The sequence below is a fragment of the Numenius arquata genome, chromosome 12 (assembly GCF_964106895.1).
Source record: "Numenius arquata chromosome 12, bNumArq3.hap1.1, whole genome shotgun sequence".
NCBI lineage: Eukaryota > Metazoa > Chordata > Aves > Charadriiformes > Scolopacidae > Numenius > Numenius arquata.
Window position 1 is genome coordinate 1970841 of NC_133587.1, and position 12462 is coordinate 1983302.

General features: G+C 46.0%; 1 protein-coding gene across 1 annotated transcript in view; it reads left to right on the forward strand.

Moving 5' to 3' along the window:
- Positions 1 to 12462, forward strand: part of CDH4 (cadherin 4) — a 433033-nt gene that overhangs the window by 404875 nt on the left and 15696 nt on the right. The window contains exons 9-10 of the mRNA XM_074157675.1: positions 6802 to 6987; positions 11340 to 11593. Of these exons, the coding sequence (XP_074013776.1) occupies positions 6802 to 6987; positions 11340 to 11593 (440 nt within the window). The remainder of the gene's footprint in view (positions 1 to 6801; positions 6988 to 11339; positions 11594 to 12462) is intronic.

Below are 12462 nucleotides of genomic sequence, written 5' to 3' on the forward strand. Positions count from 1 at the left end.
ACATAGCTCCAGCGCTGGTTCTCCAGCTGCCTTGGGAGACACGGGCAAGTCACCGAGTCTTTAGTTCTGCGGCTGAAGGAAAGCATAGGGCTGTCAACCACTGTAAGGCAGTGGTGTATCCCTGCAAAAGTCTTCTATTATATAAATGTATGTATATAAATTCTTCTTTTTAAGAATGGGGCTTTGTAGGCAGTTCCAGCTGTTTCAAAATCTATGCCTCTATTTAAAAGATAGCATTACTAATTACACCTGACAATCAAATAGTCTGCAGAAAGGTATCAGCTACCTTTTCCTGCTGTTCATTCTGTAGGCAAGAAACAAAGGTATGTTAGACAAGAGAGCAAATGAAACGTTCAAAGGATTCTTGTCTAAAACTGGAAAATAAAAGGCTGTGCTATCAGATCAGAATTTTAACATACACTATTTCCACTGGCTCCCGAGATAAAATCTTTTATTGTTGAGTATAACCCTTGTTAAAGGTCACTGTTGCGAAGGCTACATCATTTAGACGAGATGAGATCCCATTTTGGATAAATTCACAATTTTTCTTCCTAACAAGGAGATAGTATCAGGATTTGAATGTACAAGAGTGCCAGGTTACAGATTAAAGGCTTTTGTGTTCTGGAAACCACACTATGCCAGATTTCATGAGTTTCAGTGAGACGTGCAAGTCCCCAAAGTCAAGTAGGTTGATTAAAGTGGTTCTTTATAGCTTTTGAAATACAGATAAAGTACAACTTTCCTACATGGGGTTAATGTAGAATTTTTTTTCCTTGACAAGGCTATATGCCTTTCCAAGGACATAATTTTAATCTCTTTTTAAACCTTTCATATGAACATTGTAAAAAGTTCCTTTGTGTTGTAATGCATTCTTATAAAATATCTAAATTTCTATGCAAACTTCGAACCTCGTTTCATAAGATATATTTATCTGGGAATGGTTATCTTGCAGAAGAATACTGTCTTGTGTCATCATTCCAGTGGCATCTTTTCATACTGTCACAAGAATGTAACATCTGATAATGAAAAAAAATTAGTGCTCATTGTCAGACATGCAAACTTCTTTTTTTTTTTTTTTTAATATCCTTTTACTATTACGTGCTCTTGTCTCTGAACTTCTGGCAAGTACTCAAAGAGTCTTTGAACCAAAGTGAAACCTGCGTGTTCCTTCCTCACACCAGAGTCTGAAATGAGAGGATTTTCTGCTGCTGCTTCTGAAAGAAGGGGTGCTGCTTGCTTTTCCTCTCTTCTGCTCTGTCTTCATATTCAAAGAGTAGATCTTGTCATTTAATCCAAAACTAGTCGTAACTTGAGATTTTGAAAAAAATAACATCATTAAAGACAAAGTGTAGAGCCAGTGGTGTCATCAGCCGGAGGAACATGATGGAGGTTGTCTACACCCTACCGTGAGATCAGCCACAGAATGTACAAGTTTAGGGCTTGCTTTTCTGCTTCAAACTCATCCAGCAGAAGTGAAACCAGCACGTTGAGACCGTGCTGGACGTCGCTCATTGTTCCTTGTAGGAACTCCCAGTATACAAGCGGATGGTCTGGCTCCACCACGCCATGCGTGGAGCTGTGAGAGCTCCTTCGCTGGCAGGTGAGGCATTTTAATAGCACAAACCGCTGAAGATAAAGACAGAACTGCCAAAGCATCCTTTAAAAGTTGGTGAGGTGATTGTTGTGCGCTTCCCTCTGCTCAGCTGGGCAAGGCTGAGTCCTGCCCCACCACGAGGAGATGGTGCTGCAGCCCGAGCAGTTCATCTCTGCGTGAGCCTGGTGGCGGCTGGGCCTTGTACCAGCTGAGCAGAACCACGCGCTGGTGAGAAGGCATCAGGCTGTAGAGATAATGGTTTGGGAAGCGTTTGCCACGTGGCGTATCACTAGTCTGAAGTATGATCCACGTACGTGGATGGACTGTGGAGCAGCTCCAAGTGAAGGTGACGTCGAGCAGGGACGATGCAGTGTGGGCGACGTTGGGACATCAGCATGAAAACCCAACGGCAGGAGGCTTCCATAGGGGTTGCTGATGAATGCCAGCAGGGGCGCCCTGGGCCGCCTCAGAAAAAAGCAAGGACATCGGTCATTTGAGAACACACCAGAGTGAGTAGTTCTTTAATCATAGAGTCATAGAATTGCCTTGGTTGGAAGGGACCTTTTAGATTATCTAGTCCAACCATCGACCTAACACTGACAAAATCCATCACTAAACCATGTGTCTGAGCACTATGTCTACCTGTCTTTTAAATATCTCCAAGGATGGTGACTCCACCACTTCCCTGGACAGTCCGGTCCGATGGTTAGTAAGAAATGAGCATCTCAAAATCTGATTTACACACAAGATATGGTTGACTTTATGGAGATTTTGTGGGGATCCGAGTGAGCTTGTGGTCTCTGCTGCACAACGGCAGTGGTGGAGCGAGACCTAGAGGTCACTGTTTGGCTGCTGCAGAAGCTGGTGGCCAACTCTGACCCGTACAGCGCTGAGGGGGTAGGAGAACTTGCAGACCTGGTACAGTCATCCGTATAGCAAACGATATTGGAAATTAAAGGTCAGAGAATTGATAGTAAGGCTTAAGAAAACAGCAATTAGGCTGCTAGGAAGAGAAGCTAAATTACCGGTATTAGGAGTAGGGGGAAAAAAAAAAGAGGATTATTGATCTAAATATCAAGTTGGCAGATACACAGAGTACGGTCTAGAGGTTTTTTACACCTCTGGGCTTATTCAACCCTCACAATAAAAAATGCAGGCCTATAAAGATGGAATAAGAAGCAATCAATTAGGATGGCATTTGCTTGTTTCTGCGCTGCAGCTGGGCAGGCACATCACAATTAGTGATTTATTAGGAGATTTTAATTTTTTTTTTTTTTCCCATTTTACACAGATTGCTGCAACCAGACCGCAGTTGTTTATTAATTTGCCTGCTATTCAAGCGTCTTTGTTAAATATCGTGCGGAAAAGGTAAAGGGTTGTCTCTGGTGCCAGCGCTGGGTTGGGAGCGCGCCCCGGCCGTGGAGGAGCGGTGGGATGGGGTGCTGGGCTCCCACCTGTACGTCACCCAGTACCCAGGGCTTGCTGGAACGGGGTGGCCTGGCAGCAGAGTTTGGGTCTCCTTTGGGTTTCTCTTCCCCTACGGGACGTAGGGAAAAGATGCAGCACTTCGCGGCGGTCAGAGCTGTCAGGGGAAGGGCTCCGAGTCTAATGAGGGCTGAGACGCCCTTATTCTTCTACGTTAATCCATAGCTATGGGTCGTAAAATACTCTATTTCTCAAGGCAATTCAGCCCTCATAAACTAATTCTGCCCGTAACAAATGTTGCGTCATCACTAGCAAATCTTGGAGACAACACAAAAATCTTTCCTGCAGGCAATCATGTGAACAAGTCTTTGTTTCTGTAGCTTTTTTAGCAAAACCAGCTAGAAAAAAGTAAGAACATTGGAAAAAGGGAACTCCCTTTAGAAGGAAGCCTGAATAATTATCTTTGTATTCATCCATCTCAATTCCACACCTCCCTAGGAGTTGCTGCCGTGAGCTAATTGGTTTTACTCTGCTGTGCGTGGCTTCACCGCCCAGATTCCAGATTTATTGCACAAAGTCAAGTCACTGTGTGAATTCATCATTTGTCCCCCCCCATCAATCCCTTTCTCCTCCGGAGTCACGTTTGTCTGCGTGTCTATATGCTGTCAGGTACCGAGTGAGACAAAAGACAAACTCTGGGATTAACCAATTTTAGTATAATCTGATGCAACCAGAAAATCAGAATGAATTATTACCTTTTCAGCAAGACATGACTTCAGCCAGGCCAGCTCCAGAGGAATGAGGGAAGGACTTTTGCCTGCACAGGCTTTTATGGGCAAGGAATTAAAAAGACCCTACAGAATTTAAGGATTTAAGAACATGCCAGGTTCAGAACAAATCCTTATCTGAGGAGGGAAGCGAAGTGTGTAACAATCAGCCATAGAAATCCTTGTGAATGGTCTTTTAAAAGGCACTCTGGAAATTAAGGACTTCAAATGCAACAATTGAAAGTGAAGCTAAATGAAATACTGGGGAATATGAGTAAATGCTACAAGTGTAGGTCAAGCACTGCTTTATCAATCTTATGTTTACTCCAGCAGCTCCTCCGTTGCCCATTGTTTTACCTTGTTTGAATAGATGTGCTTGTCTTTATTTGAAATCAATTGTAATCTTATGAAAGAGAACTTACAGCAGAGGGAATGCTGCAAAGCAGCACAGTGAAAGATGGCATTGTTCATTATCCTAAATTACTCCAGGGTAGGGAGGGAATGACATTAAAGAAGTGTGGGTAGCTTTGAGCTGCCATCCTTCCTTTAGCAGATGTAATTTAATGTCATTACTTAATTTTATTAAAGGTAAAGACAATTGTGGACAATACACATTACAGCATTTACTTATAATAATGATAGTGGGGGAGTTAAAAGGAGGAAAGACAGGCTCCGTTTGGATTCCCAATAGCTGCGGATCTGTAGCTGATGAAAATTGTTCTGTTCTTCATGGTGCGTCTCTCCAAGGTTTTCTTCTTAACCTGAGTAGCTTTGGATGGCTCCTTTGATTCCAGTGAAGGTACTCTCTTCTCATCAGAAAAAATATTTGGCTTTATAAGTGTAATAGACAATATCCACCCTCAGTGCTACATGGGACTCATCATTCCCTAACTACACCTAATCCCTGTCAACAACAACCGGATGAACTCCTGGACTGCTCAGTGGATGCTGAACGTTGTGGTTTTTACCCTTATAGGCTGTTACGATCTTCTTCCGTGCTTTATATTGAGATGTGCTTGTGCATTTATAACTTTTAATGTACCTCAAATTTTTAAAATATGTCTTGTAGTTAACTTTATCAGTGTGGGCTGAAAATTACCGGAGCTGCTGTAAGATCTGTTGGCGATTGTGTGGGAGTTTTCCATGTAACCCAAACTCCTGGGCAGCACCTGGGCTGTGACCCGCTGAAGGTGTTGAGCAGCCTGTGGGACTGGACCTCTTAAATGTCTGAAATATTTAGCTGCTGCCTTGCTCTGGATGAGTTAATTCCGTTTGGTTCTGCAAGGCATAAGCCTAGTAGGAATGGACAAAAGACTGTGGTCCCAGGTCAAGGGTTTGAGGTGGTTGGACGAAGTGCTTCACTCCTGGAATTCCAATACAATACCTTGGTGTCAGCAGAGCAGCCACCTCCTAAAAGAGGCTGGGAGCTCATCAGCTTGTCAGTGCTGGTATGCCATACAACAGTAATTCAATGTAATGGGCGGTAACTAGTGTGGGTTTAGTAAGAGGCGATCCTGCTTAACTAATCTCCTTCCGTTCTTTGGAGCGGGTCTCAGACAGGGTTGATAATAGGCGTGTACATATGACATAATCCAATGGATTTTTCAAGAGGCTTTTGATAAATTTCCATATGACATTTCCCTTGCTTAAGCTGTATGCCACAGAGATTCCAAATTGGGCAAGAGAGTTGGTAAAGAATGAGTGAAATCATGGGAAATAAAGAGAAAAGAAGAGCTGTGGCGTGTACTGGAATTAGAATTATCCTGCAGCTTCCCACTGTTCTTGCCCACCACTCAGCATGGCTGGAAAGAGATGCCATCTGCAGTCGCTAATGAAAACTTGTTTAGGACAGGTGCATAATGGAAAAGAGGGCAAAATGCCATTCAGGATACCACTAAAGGGCAAATTTAAATTTACATTAACATAAGGCAGATGGAATATTTTTGCTGTCAGTGGTGGAATAATATATACTGAATATAAGCAGGCAGAATTGAAAGAGTCCAATGGATGGGCACGGGTTAGGAGCGGAGAGGGACTCTTGTGCTAACAAAGGGATGATTTATTATCATTTACATAACCTGGCATTTGTGCCCACCAAAGGCCAGATTTTCAGAAGTGCTCTGCTCCTGCAGTTTGGGGCCAGGATTTCAGTGGCAGACTCGGAGCCAGCCGCTCCCGTCGTTTCCCCAGTGTTTAATTTGCCATATGTCAATCAGAGAGTTGATTTGCAAGTGCTGCTAATAGCCCATGCTGAGAGATGAGAACAGTTGAAAATTTGGGAATGTGTCTTACTGGCAGCTTTTGAGCCCCAAACACTGGAAGCGTTCACAGGCCAGGATCCCTGATCAGCCGCGTGATAAATCAGGGACTGGGAGGCGGAAAAGAATGCAGCTAATGCATCAGGATATGCCTGAACTGGACCCGCTTCATGGAAATCAGCGCTAAATGAGAGAATTAAGCACCAGGAAAGGCTGTGGCAAAATCACAAGAAACATTTTAAATAATGAGACAAAATCAAATCAAGGGCAAGAAAGAAAGAAAATGAAGTAAAATCACTGAAGAAGCCATAAAATGCCATCACTGAAATCTGAGTGAGGCAAAATACCTGAGGTTAAAGGGACATAGTCATCCTAAAAACTGCACTCTTTAGTCTACCGTTTTTACCTGCTGCCGACGATTAACCCTCTGATGGCTGTAACGGAACGAGAATATCGAGAACGTTTTTTGTTCATTGACTTCAAGCATTTGCTGAAACTTGGGCAGTGGTTGGGTGATAGCAGGTTTGTTCTCCTTTGGGATGAGAGGTGAGACCAGGCTTCAAAAGATTTGGAAAAATAGTCCAAGAAAAATAATAGGAAAACTGGAGGCGAGAGAGATGTGTTGCTCATAGCACGTAACCCCGTTGTCCTCTTCATGGGCCTGATTTCCCAGCCGCTGTGCTGGTGTAGGGGAGAGATGTAGCTGTGAGGACAGACAGAAACTCCCACCATGACCACTCCTGTCTTTTATTTGCAGTATTCAGGAGAAGTTCCTGAGAACAGAGTGGAGGTCGTGGTGGCAAATCTGACGGTGATGGACCGGGACCAGCCTCACTCCCCCAACTGGAATGCCATCTACCGCATCATCAGCGGAGACCCCTCCGGCCATTTCACCATCCGGACGGACCCCGTCACCAACGAGGGCATGGTGACCGTTGTGAAGGTAAGGGGGAAGCCGAAGCAAGCCGTGTTTGTCACCCTTTCAGCTAGCTGAGGCCACAAATATTGCCAGAAGCCTGCAGTTGTTTCATGCCTTCTCTCCCTGGGAACGCGAGAGCTGGGATCTGGTGTTTCCCCTCTCTCTGTGCAGGAGTCCTGGGTGCGCCCTGGGTCTGGGTTTCCTAACAAAAAGTTTTAATGAACAACTTAGGATGAAGCACTAATTTTTAAAGAGCAACGTGATTTAAGAATAGCTCTGTGTTGCGAAAAAGAGCCCCGCTCCCTTGTAGCTAATCAGTTGCAGTCACTCTTAATACTCAGAGTTTGGGTGTTCGGGGGAATGACATCGGTGAAATGCCAGGGAGGTTGCGCTGGTAGGAACGTGTGATCTTGTGAGCGTGTCCTGTTCCCTGAGCCTGGGGCTGTGCGTGCGTGTCTGCAGATGCCACTTTGCTGAAACTTTAAGGGAGACATCATCTTACCTGCTAGATGGTATTTCAGCGGCGTCCTTCTGTTTATTGCTCTGTAATGAGGGTTGACAGCCTTATCTGCTGCAATGTTACAAAACCTCGTCAAGCTTAGCAGTTCTAAACACGTGTACAAGGATGCATATGTGTATGTAAGTATACACGCATCCATATGTATAGATTTTCTGCTTAAACGTAAAACATTCAACAAAGACACAACAATTTAACTTCCGTTGACATCAGCAGCCAGTCCAAAATCCAAATGCTGAGGTTTTCACTGAGGTCAGGGGAGAACCCCTTATTCTTAATCTAGTAAACTGTGATGACTGTAGTTTAAAGGCACATCAAAGTGAACAAGAGGGGATTTACATGGTCATCACCGCTGCACAAGGACTTCTGCATAATCAACCCTCCCGTGTTCAGAACTTGCAGGCAAAAAGCGGGGCAGATTTGTCAGGACACCAGTGATGCTGGTGTTGACTTTCCACCGCTGCGTAACCCACCATGATCACAATGTAAGGAACCACGTGAAAATCCCACCTCGTCAAGCTGAGCTCAAAGCTTGAAATTGCATGGAAAGTCTTCACCACGTAACCTCACTGGATCCTCCTGGGCGCCCGGAGTGTCTTACCCTTATCAAGCTGGGAGGCTTTTTGGTGTATTTTCAGCAAGGAGAATGAGTGAAATTGCTTGTGATTAAATTTTCATGGTGAGGAAGGGAAGACTCTTAGGATTCCACCTTCTTCTTTGAAATATTTTGTTCTCCGTTAATAAGTGAATATGCTTAAAGGGTAGATGAATGTACGCACGTCAAACCGGGTGGCCGGTCGCAGCTTGTTCTTCGTGGCATGGGAATCATCTCTTGCTGGTTTGATCACTGATGTAGGTTGAAAACACAGGTAAAAAATTAAGTCAAGTAATGAACCTTGTATTTACAGACCCTACACAGCTGGATTTTCATGTGGCTCTTTGAAGCTGCTTATACATAACTCCCCACTGCTGCAAGTAAAGGGGTTTGCATCTGGGCCACGGGAAACGTTGCAGAGAAGAGCATTCTGTGAAGAATCCCACCCCTCCACTGGCAGTTTGGGGGCCAGAAATGCTTCCAAACCAAGAAGCCCTTTGGAGTTCGGATGATGCTCCTGGTGGCCGTTTTGCAGCCGCTCTCAGCAAAACCCCATCTGCAGCTCCAGGCCAGTCACCAGAAGTGCAACATTTCCTTTTTCTGTTCATGCCTTTCCAAACCATTTCCGTAACAGTGCAAGACCCTAATCTTCAAAGAAAGCCTTGATCAAGGGGAGAGAGAAACTTCCCACTCAGATGAGACGCCGCGGAGTCTGAAGACAATCTCCAAGAGCAGCAGTGGCTGCCCTGTGGCAGCCGGCGAAGTAAATTGTTATTATAAACTCTGCATGGATCAGAGCTGTGAATTTATAATGGAGACACTTCCAAAGCTTCAGTTATTATTTGCCTCAGTAATAACACAAGGCAAATTTGTTCACTGCAGTTAGAAGTACCTTGAGAAAAGGAGGACACGTGGCAAACCCTGGGTTCCGCTCTGCTGCATCCAGGTGGGAGGAGGAGGTTCCGCATCTCCAGGGGGATGTTTCAGAGCCGTTTGTGCCATATCGGACACTGAACGTCCAACAAGGAGTATCTGCAAAGGTGCTACTTTTTAATTATGTGCTTCTTGGACATGAAATTAAAAAGTAGGCAATGGTCCAGCACCTGCTTGTCCCAGATGCAGCAGCTCCATGTGGCGTTGCTCCTGCTGTTGGCCTGATCAATATCCAGCATTTTCAGCGAGACACGTGGAGGTGGAAGGGGTTGGCGCAGCGTGAGGAGCACGCTGTGCTCTGTGCACCCTTATCCTCAGAGGAGGCAGTTTTAGGGAGCAGAAGTATGAACTGTCCTGGTAGAAATTGCTCATTATGGTGTGAAAGAAGTTCTGCTTAGGGCTGGACTGTATCTGGCAGCGGGGGACTCCGGTCCCACTGGGGACAATAGCACAAACACTGCTGTGAAGACACAAGCTCTTGATTTTAACTTTTTTTTTTTTTTTTTTTTTCAAGAAAACATGGGAAATGGAACTCAAATGAGCACAGAAGAGAAGGAGGCAGATAGGCTCTCTCTTGCAGACTGAAGCATGGTGAACACCATGCCACCGTGTGCCAGTACGTGGCCCTGATGCCTCCAGGACAGTCTGTGGATGGGCATTACTGGGCGATGCTGGTCCAGCCCCGCTCCTCCCTTGCCGTTCTGCAGCCCAGGTGTCCTTGCTCCCAGAAGAGAGGGAAAGAAGCTGAGTGAGCAGCTCTACATTTTGGGGAGGAAAAACCCCGCTCCCTTGCATCAGGCCACATCCTGGCAGATGTGTGTGTGGTCAGTGTGTCCTGAGCATCGTCAGGCAGTGGTTTCCCACATCGGTCCCTGTGAACCTGCCCAGATCAGCCCCCCGGCTCCATCTGAGCCCCTGTGGGGAGGGGGCTGCAGACTGGCTGTGGGCAAGGGCAGCAAACAGGCCAGCACCAAAAAAAAAAGTGAAGACTGGAGGGATGTAAATTAGAGGGGTGTGAAAAGAAATTGAGGAAATGCATTAATCAAATTGTTTCAAGGCCTTGAATAGTGTTTAAATGGGAACTTCTACCATGCATCTCTTTTGAATGCGGTACAAGTCCGTGAGTCAGGGCTGGTGGGCGTACTGGGAATCTTTATGCTTCCTTTTATTTATTAAATGTTGGCCCTGCCTGTCAGGAAAGCATTTAGCAATAGGAACATTTGCACTTCAATCGAATAGAGATTCCACTGTTTTACCTTTTGCCCCTGAAATTTGTTTCTCTCGTGTAGCCTCGTATGATTTGATTTCTCCCCTGACAATAGTGGGTTTTGCACAGAGCGTGGAAGGCAGGTCCTGCTGATGTAAATCAGTGCAGCTCTGCCGAAGCCGGTGGAGCCGCGGCGTTTTACACCCGGAGAGCGCGCTTTGCAGACTCAGCGCTGGAGAAGGTATCAGGGAGAATGGTTACGCTTCTAAATTCATAAATTACAGCAAAGCATTTTTTAACAAGCAGAGGTGTGATCCTGCATAACTCAAGCCTCCCTGGCAGATGATTAGTGACTTCCCTCATAATAATTAGTGGGATGGTTTAGAAATTACTATTACACTGCGATTCAGTCAGTAGTGCCAGCAAAGGCTTTTCACTCCTGGCTCTTCAGACACACGGTCTTTATGAGTGTGCTGGAGAGGGATCTGTGGCCACCAACGGCACAACACACCCATGGGAGCCTGACGGGACCCTCAGGAGACCACGAGATGTTGTGCGAGAGGAGGAGAGGTCCCCCTGGAAGGACCATCTGAGGAGCAGAACCAGGCGTTGGTCCTGGCAGCTCCACCTTTGCTCATGAACTCACTGAGGAGGGAAGATGAAGGGCACTTCAGGCTCAGGAGTCCACACAGCCTGCCCTAGCTAATTAGTCTGCAGTGTTAAATGCCGTTAGCGCTGTGAAGAACCTGTCCAGGCCTTCTGAGCAAGCTCCGCCAGTCGCATTCCGAGCAGCCCATGGTGGATTTGTTCATTCAATGCTGAGCAGGTTCTTTTTTGGAAACCACTTAGCACTGGAACCAAACACAGGGCAAACCCTCCCTGCTGTTTGCAGTTTTTACCTTGTGGGGTTTTTTAACTATTTGACCCTCCAAATACTGGAAGGCCAAATCCTCCACTGGATTGAAGCTGGTCTGGTTTTACACCTTCAAAAGAACTGAGCTCAGGAGGAAACGAGATGAGGCAATGACTTTGAAATCATCTGCCTTCTAAATCTTGCAGCTTTCGGCCAGGAGGTAGAATTTATTCTCCGCTTGGCTCTAGACATGCTTGTTTGTGTGTTTTAGGCAGTCGATTACGAGATGAACAGAGCTTTCATGCTGACGGTGATGGTGTCAAACCAAGCTCCCCTGGCCAGTGGCATCCAGATGTCCTTCCAGTCGACAGCAGGAGTCACCATCTCAGTCACGGATGTCAACGAAGCACCCTATTTCCCCACGAACCACAAGTTAATCAGGCTGGAGGAAGGGGTGCCTACGGGGACGGTCCTGACGACGTTTTCAGCGGTGGATCCCGACCGGTTCATGCAGCAGGCAGTAAGGTGGGAGACCGGGCGGGCGAGTGAGCTCCGGTACGGGCTGAGGGTCTCAGCTGGAGAAGTTTGGGGAGCAAAGCAGCTGAAAGTTAATTCACAAAGTACCTGAAGTGATATGAGCAAAACGCTTGGCAAGGACAGGCACCCATTGCCACTGGCACCTGGTCTTTAGCTGATAATGCCAGTCCGTATAAAGCACCCCAGCAGCCCCTGTCTGCAGTACAGGAGAATTGCTCTGACCTTCCCTTTCCCTTCAGACCAATTGCCAGACATAACCTCCTCGTTAGCAGCTTCCCCAGTGAATGGATTCAGCTGGCAGAATTTTAACCTTCTGAGAGTCAGTTTAAGATCAGATTCAGTCCGTGCTGTGACCGGGAACATGTCACGCACTGTGTTTTGTGCCGCCTGGGCAGACTGGGGACTGAAGCCGCAGTCCAGGACCCCGACTCGCGCGCATTCCCACCAGGAAACACATTGGCAGAAAAGTGTGTGTGAAAATGAGAGTCCTGGTGACACCTTTCACAAGTGTTTAGCCCCCATCTGTGCAGACGGGAAATGCTTTTCCTGCTCTTGGATACCTCTACATCCACAAAAGTTTGTTTCTTTTTTACTCCCAGTCTGTAAAGACTGCAGTATTTTTGGCAAAACCTGAGTGTCTGACATGATCACAGCCGAGGCCACTTAAACTTACATCAGTTGTGACATTTTGTGTCGGGAAGAGTTTGAAATATTTCACCTGGCACAGAGCTGTCTGGTCTAGAAAATGATAGTTTATTCACTGCCTCAGCTTGTTGTCTTTAGACAGGTATTTGTGACTTTTGAGGAGAGAGGCCATCCTAACTAACAAGCCAGTTTTTCTTATATTCTTTTTGAAA